The 17,377-nt window shown below is 46.3% G+C and overlaps 1 protein-coding gene across 2 annotated transcripts; it reads right to left on the bottom strand.

Annotated features, from left to right (window-relative positions):
* Positions 1 to 168: 168 nt before the first annotated feature.
* Positions 169 to 13,878, bottom strand: LOC122384444 (PRA1 family protein 3-like). Of its 2 annotated transcripts, none has more exons than XM_043371830.1 (4): positions 13,834 to 13,878; positions 13,414 to 13,601; positions 11,587 to 11,792; positions 169 to 1,459 (listed from the first exon to the last, which is right to left on the bottom strand). In XM_043371830.1, exons 2-4 carry the CDS (start codon positions 13,587 to 13,589, stop codon positions 1,302 to 1,304), a joined length of 540 nt encoding a protein of 179 aa, XP_043227765.1. In that variant the 5' UTR covers positions 13,590 to 13,601; positions 13,834 to 13,878; the 3' UTR covers positions 169 to 1,301. The 2 variants fall into 2 exon arrangements, with proteins under 2 accessions (XP_043227765.1, XP_043227766.1); XM_043371831.1 differs by lacking the exon at positions 13,834 to 13,878 and adding an exon at positions 13,731 to 13,827.
* Between the last annotated feature and the right edge of the window lie 3,499 nt (positions 13,879 to 17,377).

The raw sequence follows: 17,377 nt of genomic DNA, 5'->3' as shown, positions 1-17,377 counted from the left end.
CTAACGCCGCCAGTGTCGCTGGATAATCAAACTACTAACGCCGCCAGTGTCGCTGGATAAACCGCTGTACTAACGCCGCCCGGCTCTGACCACGGATCCGTTCAATTCCCGCTTACTTCAAGAGTAGGGACTAGCCTGGTCAGTGGTCAATGTGCGTTATAGCCGATAGCTTACGGCGGAGATATATTAGCGAAGCCGCCTGCCACGGCTGGGCGCGGCTGGTGGCCGCCACGGGAGCGCTGCTCCACGTGCCACAGACGCGCTACAGGGATAGACCGGTGACGGCCGACGGTGGTGGACGCCGCATTCAAATATCCATCGAGGCGTCAGGCGTCCTTCAACACTCCAGACATGCGCCAAAACAGGCGCAGCTGTAACAATCCGGCCACACAGCCCACTGTTGGCACGTCATTCATGAAAAAAAATGCATAACTAGCTAATCACATGATATAAACCTCATCACCGGACGGCTATTGTCCGTTTAAAAATGCGCCTAAATCTGGCTTCGAGCCCGAAACCTCATGCATGCATCACAGCCCACGAGACCGTCTGGTCTTTAGAATGGCCGTGCCAAATTCTAGGCCAGCGTCATCGCGCCCAATGCCATTTGCAGAAAAGATGGCTCAGTATCTGCGGCAGGGGAGTCGGTAACGGCGGTAGGGCCCTCAGTAGACAGTAGCTGCGGTAGGGGCCTCAGGAGACAGTAGCTACGGTAGGGGCCTCAGCAGACAGTAGCTGCCGTGGGGCCCTCAGTAGACAGAAGCTGCGGTAGAGCCCTCAGCAGAGAGTAGCCGCGGTAGGGCCCTCAGTAGACAGAAGCTGCGGTAGGGGCCTCAGGAGACAGTAGCTACGGTAGGGCCCTCAGTAGACAGTAGCTGCGGTAGGGGCCTCAGTAGACAGTAGCCGCGGTAGGGCCCTCAGTAGACAGTAGCTGCGGTAGAGCCCTCAGTAGACAGTAGCTGCGGTAGGGGCCTCAGTAGACAGTAGCTGCGGTATGGGCTCAGTAGACAGTAGCTGCGGTAGGGCCCCCAGGAGACAGAAGCTGAGGTAGGGGCCTCAGTAGACAGTAGCTGCGGTGGGGCCCTCAGTAGACAGTAGCTGCGGTAGGGGCCTCAGTAGACAGTAGCTGCGGTAGGGGCCTCAGAAGACAGTAGCTGCGGTAGAGCCCTCAGTAGACAGTAGCTGCGGTAGGGGCCTCAGTAGACAGTAGCTGCGGTAGGGCCCCCAGTAGACAGAAGCTGCGGTAGGGGCCTCAATAGCTGCGGCAAGTCCTCAGTACCCTCAGAAGCCGCGGTAAAGCCTCAATATCCGCGCTCTCGAAACACGAACCTGTCGCTATCGACGCCCAGCTCCTCCAGAAGGATGCCCATCGGCGTCCGCCTCAGCGCCAGTGCGTCCAGCCGGTTGGTCAGCTTGTTTCTGATGTTACGAAGGCGCATAGATGCATGTACCAACATTACTGCGAAGAAAGTGATCAATGAAGGTGAATTCAAGAAAAAATGATCCGACACACATTGACAAGACGATCACCCCCTAATTTCTCGGAAAGTTACCGGCCGATTTTCAAAATTCAAACGGCGTTGGATAGCCCTACCACGGAACTACCTTGCGACCAAATTTCATTGGCCTCGGTCCAACCGATGACGTCACAGGTCATGTCAAAGGTCGAATTTTCACCGTTTACAGGCATTTCAAGAAATGTGTTGTAAAATCGAGTAAAAAGCATGTTATTGAAAATCATCGATGTGGGAATCGTCCGTTAAACTCGTATTTTGCTATTTGAGGCCATTGATACCAGGTCAGGTCACTGAGGGTCACAATACGAAAGTGTCGTGTGATACATGTTTTATGGTCCATTTTACATGACAAATGCGATTATGTGGGCCAGGCAACATTTGGGGCCAGTTTAGGTTACCTGTGTTCTGTTCAGGGCGGTGTTTCACGGGATGCTGCTACCACGCTGCTATCAAATTGCGCGAGCTGACGTCACACTTGCGGTAGTGTTGGAGCAATGGGCCTGTTGATGTTTCCATGGAAACCCAATTTGACACGTGTAAAAGCAGCGTGCTGCTATCACCGGTGAAACAGGGCCCTGGTGAAGATCAGGTCAAATTTTAAAGTTGATATTTTTGAATAAAATGGGTATCGATTCGATGCAGCTCGTCACGGGGAGTTTAATGGTGGTCGTTGTTTTGCGCTACGTTGTCTAGAAATGCTACAAAAAAAAAAAATGAGTTTGACAATTTGACGTAATTAATTTTGAACAGTGTTTTCGCTTTAACTTGGCCAAAAAAGGAGGTATCAGGCTCAAATATGGTATGGAAGTTGGGAGGGACTATCACATATATTCCGGTTTTTACGAAATTCGAAAAACTTTTGGGATTATTTGGCTATTATCTAAAACAAATTTTTTTTCATTTTTGGGGGTCAAAATCCAAACATTTCAACAATCCGAGATAACAGTTTTACAGTACTTTAATTCTACACCTGTCTTAAACATTTTCTCTTACTTCAAAGATGTAGGCCTGAGCTCTTCTCGTCAAACCTTTTTCGGTCGAAAATGGCAGAACATTACGTCATTCTGACGTCATTTCCGGCCAACCTATCATACCCTCTGGAAAAACGTTTGGTCGCAATGTGTAAAACTAATGCCCGGAAAGGTCCTGAAAGTTTGGTGACGATAGATGCAGTCGTTTAGGAGATATCGAAGGAAAAGGACAGGGGCCGTTTCGCCCCCCCCCCCCTACGGGGCGCGGGTTAACCCTCGCCCGTATAGGAGGGGGGGGGGGGGGGTCGAAAGAATCCCCTCGGTTTTTCGCGAATAACTCGCGTAAAAAGCGGTCGATTGCGACGAAACTTTAAATGCTCTCGAATTAATCAATGTTACACCTACCCTGAAATTTTCATGGCCCTGACCCAAATGACCTTTGACCTGTGACCTATTTTTCGAGACCATGTTTGGCCGGAATCGTGATTCAGCGTGTGTCGGCTCGCATTAGCCGCGAGTTTGCAGTCTTTTCGTGGTTTCAAACGTTCAAACATGTGATAGGTATTTAAGCATCTTATTTCATGTTTTCGAGCGCAACATTGTTTCGCTATTTTTCCTATCGTGAAACCCATTGACCTATAAGCGACCCTCCCCGGTCGCTGATCGGGACGAGTTGCCTATAAGCGTTTTTTTTTTTTTGCAATGGTTTGCCAAAATTCTCACTACAAATAAATTGGTGGATATCGGGGCAGGAAATGGATAGATTCTGGTAGGAAAATAAACGATCTCTCCGAAAATCAATCCAGTAATACCGTGGCACCTATAAAGCGTGAGCAGCGTCGGTTCAAATTGAGGGTGTCGCTAATTAGGTAGGGGAGAGTGGGGCAAAGCGGCCACCCGGGGCAAAGCGGCCACCCATCGTTTCAGCCCTCCACAGCTGGCTTCAGTTCCAATTTATGGTTTCCAATAATGCTTCTCTTTGCGGTCGTTCGAATGAGCCAGACCGGGGTTTTAGGCCCATCGCCACACGTAAAAGCATTTCTTGCCAGGTTACCAACTATGTAAACACTTTTTAAATGTTGTTTTATTCCATAACTGTTTGGAATTTTTATAAGCGTTCTTGTCCATGCATTGTGTGGTTATCGTACATGTCTTCCACCAATTTTAATGCTGTTTAACCCCACCAATAGCTGAGCTGAAATATTTTTGTCTCGGACGGTACGCGCGGGGCAAAGTGGCCGGGGCAAAGTGGCCAGCCCCCAAATGACCATAAGTTGTTTTCATCTGGATAAAAAACATGATTTATGTTCAAATATGTCGTCATGCATTCATCTTGGCCACTTTCCGGTTACACGAGTTACCAAATAATGCAATTAAATGTTTTTCCATGAAAATCTTTTCTTTGTTTACCTACAGGTGGGATGCTGACAAAGTAAGCATCCATCCTCGCTTAAAGGTAGTGTGCCAGCTTTCTTGGACCGTATGGAGTTAATGGCCCAGATAAGGAGAACCGGATTTTTAGAACTTATTCATACCTTCAAAACTCATGGAAACGTCTTAAATTCTTCAAATTTTGAGTACCCCAGTGCGAAATTCGCCCCGACGGGTTGTCGGTCGTACCCCAACCACATTTCACACCACTATGAGCAATAAATGCACACACTGAAATCGCTATTACCGATATGCTCATCCAATCAAGTTTCGATAAACCCGTTCATCACCATCTCCTGCGGTTTCGAACACGCCTGTTAGGTGGCTTCTGATGCTCGTCGAGGTCGGAATTTCCAAATACGCGTGGTGCGTCGGGCCGCGCGCTCTGACTTCGGCCAACAAAAATGCGTCAGCTGATCATTGTCATTTCTGCCACTTGCGTGTGGTGAAATGGGGTCATAACTTATAAGACGGCTTTTTCATATCAATTATTTTACATAAAATCATATTTCAAACCATAAATAATGTTCGACAGCCAAATAAAAGAAACAGTACCAATACGGGCTTACAGTTTAAGGCTCGACATTGTGTTGTCTACGATTAGACAGCTGATAACTCATTCCCGTACGTCGTATGGTCGTAACACTATAATGACCTTTGCTTATTGTCACAAGTGCGCCGCATTCGCGATTGTTGCCCGACGCCTGTTTGCAGGTGAGCCCACTACAGTTGTTATACATATCTAAAAACCGATAAACTTTTAGGCGAAAAAGGCACTATTCCAGGTCCATTTTTGATTTTTTTTTGCGATATTAGGTAAAAACAGAAGCTTCTTATCCTAGGAAAAATAAAATGGGAAATCTTTTAAAGGTGGCACACTACCTTTAAACCTTGTCACCATCAAATACCCTAGTCGTATATGAGGCAACCATTCTGTTTCTCATATCGAGACTTGAGAAGTCGCCGGTGGCCGCTTTGCCCCAGGGTATGGGGCAAAGCGGCCAATATGCATAGGTTCAAAGTTTTGTTAATATCTTCAATATGTGAACGCCTTTGGAAATGAAACGCAGTTGAAATAAAAGGCAATTTAATAGGGATCACATTGGTATAAAAAAAGAATCTTTTCTAAGTTTCAAAATCAAGCGTCGGCATCGTAAGAAGCGTTAAGGTGGCCGCTTTGCCCCACTCTCCCCTATCATACCCTAAGGTTATACCATATAAACCGAAGGAGGGACAACTGCTTACCAAATTGTCACTCCACCTACTGCCCTAGCCCCACAGGAAGAAATGATTGACACCGCTGCAAGTTTTCAGATTTGAAAAATCGCGAATCATGAAGATGAGGATTTCACGAAGTTACCTCTCCTTACCCTATGGCGTGCGCTTGGCATCCGGAAAACGTCATCCTCTGGATATCCTCAGTCGGAAAATTATTTGTGACAACCTACGCTCAGTATGCGTCGTTTAGGGGACAAGCATCCGCGGGATAATATCCCTCACTTCAGCGTTCGGCATCACGGTCATCCCTGGACGGCCACAGTAATTTCACTTACTTTTGATTTTCGAGCTTGCAAACACCTTTAGTTATTTATGATATTCCATCACACCCAATCTGTCATCAAATCTTACAATCAATAACATAAATCCTAAATAATCCGCCGCCGCCGCCGCCGTGTGCGACGTAGTCACTTTGTAGCGCTCATTGCGGCGGCGCCCGTTGACCTACGGCCGTGAAAGTTTACAGAAATGTGGGGAACCTTTACACGTATGTCGTATTAAATTTTGGACGTGATGCGGCCGGGGGTGCGCCCTTGGCGCGTGCAAAGGTTCGCTCGCCATAGGGTTAGCATTGTAAACGGGAATAGCGCACTTTTGCTCGGAAACGGCAGAATTTTGTCCGAATTTTGACTACGCCAATCAGTGGCGGCGGAATACCTTCAATTAGCCCTCGCCCTGTTGGGGGGGCCAATTTGGCCCCCCTGTGGTTTTCCTGAATAGCAAGAAAACGGCGGCGCGCAGCGCCGCCAAATTTTGAGTACCTTCCCGGGCATCAATTTGACACCTTCACACCGAATTTCAAGTCTTAGGTCACCTTAGGTCAGGAGTTATTGAGGTCAAACTGAGGTCATGTTCGAGCAAAAATGAGCAAAAAAACATGCAATCTTGAAACGCTCACCAAATCTACAGTAACAAAGCAATTTCAAAGTTCTTTATATGGTCTAGTAGACAAAAAGCAGCGCTACAAAACTGCTATCTAAAAATCCAAAAAACCTTCCGAATTTCGAAAAAACGGAATAAATATGATAGTGCCTGTGCTCTTCTATATACATACCAAATTTCAGATCGATATCTCGTTTTTTGGCCAAGTTATAGCGAAAAAAAAAACTTCAAAAATGATGACGTCAAATTTTTTAAATCAATTTTTAGCGATTCTAGACCACGTAGGGCAAAACAAAGACCACCATTGATCTCTCCGTGATGAGCTGCATCGAATCGATACCCATTTTATGCAAAAATATCAACTTTGAAATTTGACCTAATTTGACCTGACCTCGACCTGACCTTGACCAAAACGTGACCTAAGCTGGCCCAAAAGTCTGCCTGACCCACATAATCGCATTTGTCATGTAAAATGGACCATAAAACATGTATCACACGACACTTTCATATTGTGACCCTCCCCCCCCCCCCCCCGTGGCCTGACCTCTGTGACCTGACCTGGTATCAGTGACCTCAAATAGCAAAATACAAGCGGCTGCGCCACTTGCTTCGCGGCGTAGCCATAAAATGCGGCAGCAGCCAATTTGCTTTCGAATGGTGTTTGATTTAAATTGATATGTCGTCTGGAAGCAGAGATATGGACGGAAACGTGCAGAGGAAAATTTTGAACATAATAACTTAGTTGGATGAAATTTGGGTCATACGGGGTCAAGTCAGGTCAAGCTGGTCATCCCCGGTCACACTGGGTCAGGCCAGGTCATCTTCGGTCAGGTTAGGTCGTATAGGTCACCACGTCACATTGGATCGGCCTGTACCACACTTCTACTGCTTCTACCCCTACCCCTACCCCTACCACTACCACTACCACTACTCCTACCACTACCTCTACCACTACCCCTACCACTACCACTACTTCAACTCCTACCACTACCCCTACCCCTACCACTACCCCTAACCCTACCACTACCCCTACAACTACATCTACCACTACCCCTACCACTACCACTACCACTACCAATACCCCTAACACTACCCCTACCCCTACCACTACCGCTACCACTACCCCTACCACTACCCCTACCACTACCCCTACTTCTACCCCTACTACTACCTCTACTACTACCCCTACTACTACCCCTACCACTACCCCTACTACTACCCCTAACACTACCCCTACCACTACCCCTAATACTACCACTACCCCTACCGCTACTACTACCGCTACACCTACCACTACCACTGGGTCATGTGAGGTCGGAGACCATCAGATAAACTGATAAACTAAAAACGAGTTCCTAACCGTGCTCCTACTCGCGTAATTCCATTATTCTTAATCATATTTGGTCGAAAATGGCGCCTTGTGACGAATGTGGCGCGTTGCGACAAACGTGGCGCATTTTTACCTGTCGTTTAATCATGCATCCTTCCACCGAATCGCACCTTTATCGGACCATATTTGATAAAATTGTGCGATTTGCGGCAAAAATGGCACCTCGTGACAAATGTGGCGCACTACGGCAAACGCGGTGCATTTGTGTAAGCGCATTGAAAGCTGTCTTTAATTACTGAAAATCGACACCTTCATTCGCCTCTGTTTAGCAAAATAAATAAGCTGCCAATCTGCAAATGAGAGGCACCCGCCGCCGATCGTCATGCATTTTATTGTCAAAGGCGATTGAACCTGGCTGCCGATGCCTTGAAGCAAGCTTGAGAGCCGAGCAAAATTTGGAGAAAATGCACCTTTTTCCAGGGCGTGCCACGTGCGACCCATCCACCCCCGGGACTCGAAACACGACACTGCACGTGCGCGTGACGTCATCAACACCCTGCGAAAATTTCAGCCCCCTCGACCGCACCGTTTGACCTGTGCACGGCGTCAAAGCACCCCTCTGCACGGTGCAAACACACAGACACACAGAGTTTCATTCTACAAATAGTATAGTAGACAAGCGGCTGCGCCACTTGCTTCGCGGCGTAGCCATAAAATGCGGCAGCAGCCAATTTGCTTTCGAACGGTGTTTGATTTAAATTGATATGTCGTCTGGAAGCAGAGATATGGACGGAAACGTGCAGAGGAAAATTTTGAACATAATAACTTAGTTGGATGAAATTTGGGTCATACGGGGTCAAGTCAGGTCAAGCTGGTCAATGGTCATCCCCGGTCACACTGGGTCAGGCCAGGTCATCTTCGGTCAGGTTAGGTCGTATAGGTCACCACGTCACATTGGATCGGCCTGTATCACACTTCTACTCTTCTACCCCTACCCCCTACCCCTACCACTACCACTACCACTACTCCTACCACTACCTCTACCACTACCCCTACCACTACCACTACTTCAACTCCTACCACTACCCCTACCCCTACCACTACCCCTAACACTACCCCTACCCCTACCACTACCGCTACCACTACCCCTACCACTATCCCTACTTCTACCCCTACTACTACCTCTACTACTACCCCTACTACTACCCCTACCACTACCCCTACTACTACCCCTAACACTACCCCTACCACTACCCCTAATACTACCACTACCCCTACCGCTACTACTACCACTACACCTACCACTACCACTGGGTCATGTGAGGTCGGAGACCATCAGATAAACTGATAAACTAAAAAAGAGTTCCTAACCGTGCTCCTACTCGCGTAATTCCATTATTCTTAATCATATTTGGTCGAAAATGGCGCCTTGTGACGAATGTGGCGCGTTGCGACAAACGTGGCGCATTTTTACGTGTCGTTTAATCATGCATCCTTCCACCGAATCGCACCTTTATCGGACCATATTTGATAAAATTGTGCGATTTGCGGCAAAAATGGCAACTCGTGACAAATGTGGCGCACTACGGCAAACGCGGTGCATTTGTGTAAGCGCATTGAAAGCTGTCTTTAATTACTGAAAATCGACACCTTCATTCGCCTCTGTTTAGCAAAATAAATAAGCTGCCAATCTGCAAATGAGAGGCGCCCGCCGCCGATCGTCATGCATTTTATTGTCAAAGGCGATTGAACCCGGCTGCCGATGCCTTGAAGCAAGCTTGAGAGCCGAGCAAAATTTTGAGAAAATGCACCTTTTTCCAGGGCGTGCCACGTGCGAACCATCCACCCCCCGAGCTTCAAAACACGTCACTGCACGTGCGCGTGACGTCATCAACACCTTGCGAAAATTTCAGCCCCCTCAACCGTACCGTTTGACCTGTGCACGGCGTCAAAGCACCCCTCTGCACGGTGCAAACAGACAGACAGAGTTTCATTTCACAAATAGTATAGTAGACAAGCGGCTGCGCCACTTGCCTCGCGGCGTAGCCAGAAAATGCGGCACCAGCCAATTTGCTTTCGAATGGTGTTTGATTTAAATTGATCTGTCGTCTGGAAGCAGAGACATGGACGGAAACGTGAAGAGGAAAATTTTGAACATACCTAATCTGTGGGCTTATTTGGATGAAATTTGGGTCATGCGGGGTCAAGTCAGGTCAAGTTGGCCATCCCCGGTCACACTGGGTCAGGCCAGGTCACCTTCGGTCAGGCCAGGTCGCATAGGTCACCACGTCACATTGGATCGGCCTGTACCACACTTCTACTACTTCTACCCATACAACTACTCCTACCACTACCCCTACCACTACCCCTACCCCTACCCCTACCACTACCCCTACCACTACCACTGCCCCTACTACTACCCCTACCACTACCCCTACCACTACCCCTACTACTACCCCTACCCCTACCCCTACCCCTACCCCTACCCCTATCACTACCCCTACCACTACCCCTAACACTACCCTACCACTACCCCTAATACTACCACTACCCCTACCGCTACTCCTACCAATACTACTACCACTACACTACCACCACTACCACTGGGTCATGTGAGGTCACAGATTTTCATATAAACTGGTGAACTAAAAAAAGAGTTCCTAACCGTGCTCCTACTCGTGTAATTCCATTATTCTTAATCATATTTGATGGAAATAGCGCCTTGTGACAAATGTGGCGCATTGCGGCAAACGCGGTGCATTTGTACTTGTCGTTTTGTCATGCATCCTTCCACCGAATCGCACGTTTATCGGACCATATTTGACAAAGCTGTGTAATTTGCGGCAAAAATGGGGCCTTTAGACAAATGTGGCGCATTACGGCAAACGCGGCGCATTTGTGTTAGCGCAGTGAAAAGTGTCTTTATCTACCGAAAATCAACACCTTCATTCGCCTCTGTTTATCAGAATAAATAACTTGCCAATCTGCAAATGAGAGGCACCCGCCGCCGATCGTCATGCATTTTATTGTCGAAGTCCATTGAACTCGGCTGCCGATGCCTTGAAGACCGAGCAAATTTGTGAAGAAATACGCACTTTTCCAGCGCGTGCCACGTGCGAACCATCCACCCCCCGGGACTCGAACCTCGACACTGCACGTGCCCGTGACGTCATCAACACCGTGCGAAAATTTCAGCCCTCTCGACGGCACCGTTTGGCCTGCGCACGGCGTCAAAGCACCCCTCTGCACGGTGCAAACAGACGGACAGACAGAGTTTCATTTCACAAATAGTATAGTAGATATAAATATGTAAAAATGATCAATAACATGGCAGAAATGTAAAACTTTTATTGTAAAATAGGCCAAATATGAGAATGAGCTTTCGCTTTACAGCATCATCAGATTCATTCTCATATTTGGCCTATTTTACAATAAAAGTTTTACATTTCTGCCATGTTATTGATCATTTTTACATATTTATATCTATTCATCATGGCAAAAAGCACCATCTCACATATTAAAAATAGTATAGTAGATGTGTTTGAAGAACATTTCCCCATCGATGATTTTCAATAACATACCAATTTACTCGATTTTACAACGCATTTCTTGAAATGCCTGTAAACGGTGAAAATTCGACCTTTGACCTGACCTGCGACGTCATCGGTTTGACCTAGGTCAATAAAATTGGGTCACAAGGTAGTTCCCTGATAGGGCTATCCAACACCGTTTGCCGCTTGTCGCTAGGTTGCGTGGTTCTCGAGATCTTAGGGGGGTGCCAAATTGCCCCCCCCCCCCCAACGGGGCGCGTTGCTCGGCAGAGCCCAACGGGGCGCGGGTTAAGGGGGGCACTGCCGACTTTTGGTCCCATTCTTTCCATGCAACGCCCATAGGGCTAATGTCAAAATTCCAAAATTAAAGGGAGCACGGTGTCCCGGTGCCCTCCCCGTTCCGCCGCCTACGACGCCAACGCTGAGTGACAACCTAGGTAAGTTGCCAGTCCAGAAATATATGTTAAAGGTGTTTTAATTTTTCAATACATCGTATGTGCGTTTCAAGTGCATATAGAAACATAGGGCAAGAAGCAAAACTGCCGAAATTTTCCCACGGAATTATCGTCGTTAATGAGTTAAGACAATCCCCTGTTCCGCAAATCACTGAATCTCGTAAATCTCACCGAACGCTGGCAGCCAGACGCCGATGACAAAGACCAGCACTGAGCCTATCAGGTAGACGACTCCGCTGGCGGCGACCAGCAGGAGCAGCAGGCTGGTCAGCGGGTGCAGCTGTCGGCGCTTGGGCCGGCCAGCGGTCCAGCTCAGCAGGCCGGCCGGTGCTGTCAGCGCCAGCAGGCCGCAGCCCAGCTGCGCCGGGTGCAGCACACTGCCGGCCAGAGCAGACCGGGCTCAGTCGCCACCCCACGCCACACACACCGTGTCCCGCCGCCGCATTGAGCAGACCGGGCTCAGTCGCCACCCCACACACACTGACACCGTGTCCCGCCGCCGCATTGATGAGTGGCTGCTGTCGGCCGTCATCTCCGGGACCGCGACCGGCGGGCAAATGACATTTTACCGGGGTCCCGCCCCAGGGCATCTGACCCCGCGAGACCCCTGACCGTCGGTACTATGATGGTGATGATTGAGGATCATCATCATCATCATCATCATCATCATCATCGTGATAATGATCATCTGATGATGCCACTAAGCACTCATAGTACTATAGTAGTTACTTGCACAAGCTTCAGATGCATTCCTTACAAATTAAAAAAAAAACATTCTATTCCACATCATTGATTCATCATCATCGCAATTGATTTATAGGTACCCTGTTCTCCCTATTTCCGTGCGACAGATTTAAAGAGTGACGAGACAGTTCCGGAGTGGTTTTACGTGGCAATTAACGGCATTATTTAAATAGGAGTTGTTACGGACGAGTCAATGTCAAAGTCAAATTCGATTTTATGATGTAAATGAATGAAGTACATATGAATGAAAGGTATATGTCAAGTTTAGGTCCTAACTACAATTGTGACGCTGTTGATACGAATATGAAACAGCAAAAATTTTAGGTTTTAGGTTAGGTTAGGTTGTAGGTTTTAGGTTGTAGGTAGGTAGGTTTGTAGGTTAGGTTAGGGTAGGTTTGTAGGTTGTAGGTTGGTAGGTTATAGGTAAGTAGGTAAGGTTAGGTCAGGTTTGATTATGTTTTATTCTTTTATTTGCGAGACATATGAGTATCATTTTTGGATTCAGGAAGTCAAATAATGTAAAAATATGAAAAATTTATCAATGAAATCTTCTTAGGACTTAAACTTGACATTTACCGAATGAAAAAAGTATGATACCCATCTAACCATGCAGAACCCTCACGAAAGGTACAGCCGAACTGCTAACAAGCAATTTTGGGGTCCACCCGTTGCACCTCAAGAAAAGCAAGGTTCCAAAATGCAGTCATCTCGAAGAACTGTTGTAGAATCCAGAGGAACTGACCTAGGGTTCTCAAATTTTGAAATGATGTTGTAAACATTTCTAAGTAACTACCATGTACGTCTCAATTGGTTTTTACAGGAATTGGGAAAACAACAGCCATCGAAAGTTGGGGGCCCGTTTTTGGGGGGTCACGCTGCATAATGGAGAGAGAGCAAAATTGGCCTATCCTTGGCCTAACCTTAGGTCACTGATATCAAACACTTCAGGAAATATACGTCACTCAAATTATTTTTTGTTACAGTTTGATGACTTTTATGCTTACAAAGTTAATATGAACAGAGAAGAAAATTATGCATATCTGTAATCTGCAAAAGGAATTAAAAAATATTTACGTATAGAAATAATCATTTTCCATCTTTGGTAGAGGCTACATAATGTTTGCAGCAGAAGCTGATTGAGCATTGACCAATCATATTATCTAGTTCCAACTAACTTCACAGTTCACACAAATGACGAACCAAGCATAGAAAGCACAATTCGGTAGGTAACGATCTGCACAGCATTGCACTCACCCAATGACCAGGAAAATGGCAATAACAAGCAAGAAGTAGTTTGTCTGATAATACAGCAGGTTATGGACGACCCTGTTAGTCCATTTGTCAGCATCCTTGAAGTTTGGAATCTGAAATCTTGCTGAGTTCAGCATGAAGTCATCCATGCTTTTTAGTGGGGCAATTTCGACATCCATCTGGACTATAGTCTGGAAATGTATGCAGCAGAATAAATAGTAAGTTCCGTATCAGTAGCCATTAGCATCGCCACGGGGGGCAACCGGCAACCTACAGCAGCGGCGGAATACCTTTAATTACGGGGGGGGGGTACTGCCAACCTTTGGTCCCATTCTTTCCATGCAATGCCCATAGGGCTAATGTCATCATGGCAAAATCAAGGGGGCATGGTGCCCCTCCCCCTGTTCCGCCGCCTATGACAACCTCAAGCACCCCAAATGATATAGATTCGGTGCGTATTTACAAATTGCAACCGAGCTCCGCCGTGGGGTAAGGTGGGCAGGGGTTTTCGCCAGTTTTCGCACTACGGCTGCGGTTGAACTACAGTCTGTGGTAGAAACTTCGGGATGATGGCGCGTTTCATACGAAATCTGGCGCAATGTTTGTTTGCTTCTGAACTTGTATTGTTATTGCTGTGAGCTCTTGAAGTGGGAGTGTTTCAATAACAATTTGTGGATTATTTGAGTTTCTTGCTATAAAAATCGAATAATATTATGAAACATTGTGTGGAAACTGCAAATAATGATATAATCAATTGCTTAGTTTGGGAATTGATACACATTTTGTAGAGGTTTGTCTGGCAAATGGTGTAACAAACTTCAAGCCTATCATGATCTGAAGCTGTTGTAACAAATCAAAATTGTTTTGATGTTCCATAGTACCTTGTTGGAAAGACTGGAGCATGGTTCAAGATGATGTTTAAAAATTCAAGATTTGTATAAAAGCTCATGACTGAAGAGCAAAAACAGTTATATGATGGCTCAATCAAACGTGGAAATGGATGACAAAACAAAAAGTAGAGTATCTACATTCCGGCATGTGAGAACAACTTCAGAACTTCATAGTTCTTGTAGTATTGCATTCTTCTTATGTACAGTTCTAGGTTTTGTTAGGGTATTTCAATTTTGATGTGTCAGTTGAGATATAGGTGGATTGCGGACAAAATTTAGAATCATTGCATGGTACCTAGATAGGTACTTGTTGGGTAAAAAGGTATGTGATGAATGCCACGAGAAGGTTTTTTAATGATTTAATATATGGTTATTGTTGTGCCTACAAAAATGCACGCTCCTACTAGCACCTAGTTTTTGAATCAAATCGAAAGTACCTATTTGCTATGAATGTAAATATGTACCTGCAAAGTATGTCAATAAATTTGTGTGATGTTGACCAGAGAGCCGTATCATCTGGGCATTTATGTTGCTTCTTACATTAGGTGTTAAGCATAGTAATTATGGATGAACTTTGTGCAAATATCTTCAATGCACAGTGTATGTAGCATGTCTACAACCCTCACTGATCCTGCTATAGCTATAGGCATTTGGCACCAGCAAGACCAAGGGCATGAACTTCACAGTTGCTCAACCCTTTGTCATGCACCACCAGTCACTTTTTTTCCTTACATAGCAGTGTACACAATAATGTGCGGAGGGCCTACACAAAAACAACATTATTAGTGTGCACTATGATGCACAACATTGTACCCTGATTATTTGAATATTCTGATCACTCAACAGTCAACAGTCAGGAGACCATTTTTGAATGTCACATTTATTATACATCACTCGTCAAACAAGAGCATGATGACTCACATTTTGACAAGCAATCATGGTAATATTCCAATAAGTTGGACACCTCCCTGTCCCTGGGCATCATTTTTCCAGGAAGGTACCTCTGCAGCAGGTGTTGTGATAGGTTAGGTTGAATTGGGCTAAGTTAGGTGAAGTAAGACGGTTAGGACCAGGTCAGACCGTAAGGCCTGGTCAGGCTGATTTTAATCTTTCATTCTAATTTGACATAGATACCTATTATTACCTATGTTTTTGCTCCAGAATGAACTTCATTAGGTAATGAGTTCATTTTGTTTTGTTTTTTATCTGTCTTGTTTTGTGTTTTTGTCCCTTATGTTTTGCCCCATAGGCAAGGGTGGAGCTTTTCCAGGGAAGGTGGTGGGGCAAAAAGCCGTCAAACCTGCAATGCTCGGTGCAACTCAGATTATGGTTCAGATTATGTGCAACACTGAATCAATTCTTTTAATTACAGAACATTTTGAATTATACATACATTTCAAAGCTCCTCAATGCGAACAACATGGTGGTTTACTAAGCAACGAAGTTCTACAAATAAGCAAAAGTTGGAGGGGCATAACGCTATTTTTTCTCTGACAGCTTCGTAACATGTTACGAAGGCACTAAAACTACTTCAGTACCTACAGAGTGTAACGAAATTATCCGGCCACATCTATTTTTTCGCCATATCTGTTCGCAGTTTCCTAATCCTTTCTGATGTTAGAAGTGGGAATACTGGATGAATACGTGCCTCTGCTATCGGTTTTTAACTCAGCAGTGACCTGACCTTGTCATGTGACTGTTGCTCTGACTAGGAGTCGATTCACAGACGGGTTCACATGGTAGTTTTTGTCCAAGCCAGTTGCGAGAAAGGGATACAATCTCTCCTTTCGTGGTAAAATTGCATGGCGGCACCCACGGCGTCATGAGCCAGAAGCTGGTCTGCCAGCAGCTGGACATCAGCAGCAGCCAATTGCACATCTGCCTGAGGCGTGGTAAGCTGGGACTTCGATAGCAGACTCAGCCCGGTCGTGACCACAAAAGCCGCCCTTTGTCAAGTGGTGAGGAGAGTCAAGATAGCGGCAAGGAAATGCCACCAATCAATCCGCAAATTGACTCGAATTCTTACCAAGTCAGATAATAAGAGTCCCATATCATGGTTTACCGCTACCCGCCCTTTAACTTGGTTCTAGTGCCCTTCAAACCGAAAAAGACAACGAAACTGACGGGAAAACAACCAGTTCACCACCTTTCGCCTCACGCCAGATCGCGTCCACTGGTTGAACAAAGATAATGGTGAGGTGGTCTGGTTGGATGGGTAGCCGTTCGAGCTGTATTATCCTTTGAACCGTCAAATCGGACATGTATGGGCGCCCAGCCGCTCGAACTTGCTGGCCTTTGCCGCCGTCAAACATCCGGACAATATCCAGAACTGGAGCATGTTCAGCTGCCTAGCGATGCTCCAATAGGACAGTGTCACATAATACCGCCATCAACGTCAAGCATTACGGGAGCAACATACTGGCCAATGAATGGTTGGAGCCGCTCAACCAGACGGTATAGGAGGGCTCGGTTTCTGAACGCGCACTGATGCCTGATTCAAGCCACGCTGTCTTCATGCGCGGCGTGCTACTTAAAAGTCCCTAAAAGAACGGGCAGTGATGCCGATAGAACCTTCAATTATTCTGGGCTAACGCTTATGACTTGGAAAAAGTCGCGATCCCAATTCAATCGAAAAACTGTGGGCTCTTGTTCAGCAGGTGACTGAAGAGACGCCCGCCACAAGCACCGCCCAACCGCAGGCACAGCTTTAGACGGCGTTGGTCCGCATCAAAGCCAGTGTGCTGGAGAATCCAGTGGCTGAAATGCTCCAGAACATTCGCCACTGTGTTTTTATGAAAGGTGGCTACATGCTCAGTTAAAAGAAAAAGTACCAGAATGTTTTGCTTTTTAATTACAGCGGGAAGAAAGGTGCCCGATAATTTCGTTACACCCCCTGTAATGTTCAAATGGTTGCTAAATTCGAAATCAGCTCCAAAAACTAGCCTAGAAACATGTGAAACTCGAAAAAGTGAACCGAGGTCAACAAAGGTCATTGAGCTGACCTGACCTTCAGGTGACCTTGACACCCACCCTCATGCAGAGGACCAGCATCATATCACATGTTTCAACGCTTGAAA

The sequence above is a fragment of the Amphibalanus amphitrite genome, unplaced genomic scaffold (genome assembly GCF_019059575.1).
Source record: "Amphibalanus amphitrite isolate SeventyFive unplaced genomic scaffold, NRLGWU_Aamphi_draft 000190F_arrow, whole genome shotgun sequence".
NCBI classification, from domain to species: domain Eukaryota; kingdom Metazoa; phylum Arthropoda; class Thecostraca; order Balanomorpha; family Balanidae; genus Amphibalanus; species Amphibalanus amphitrite.
This window is presented reverse-complemented; position numbering and strand designations above follow the sequence as displayed.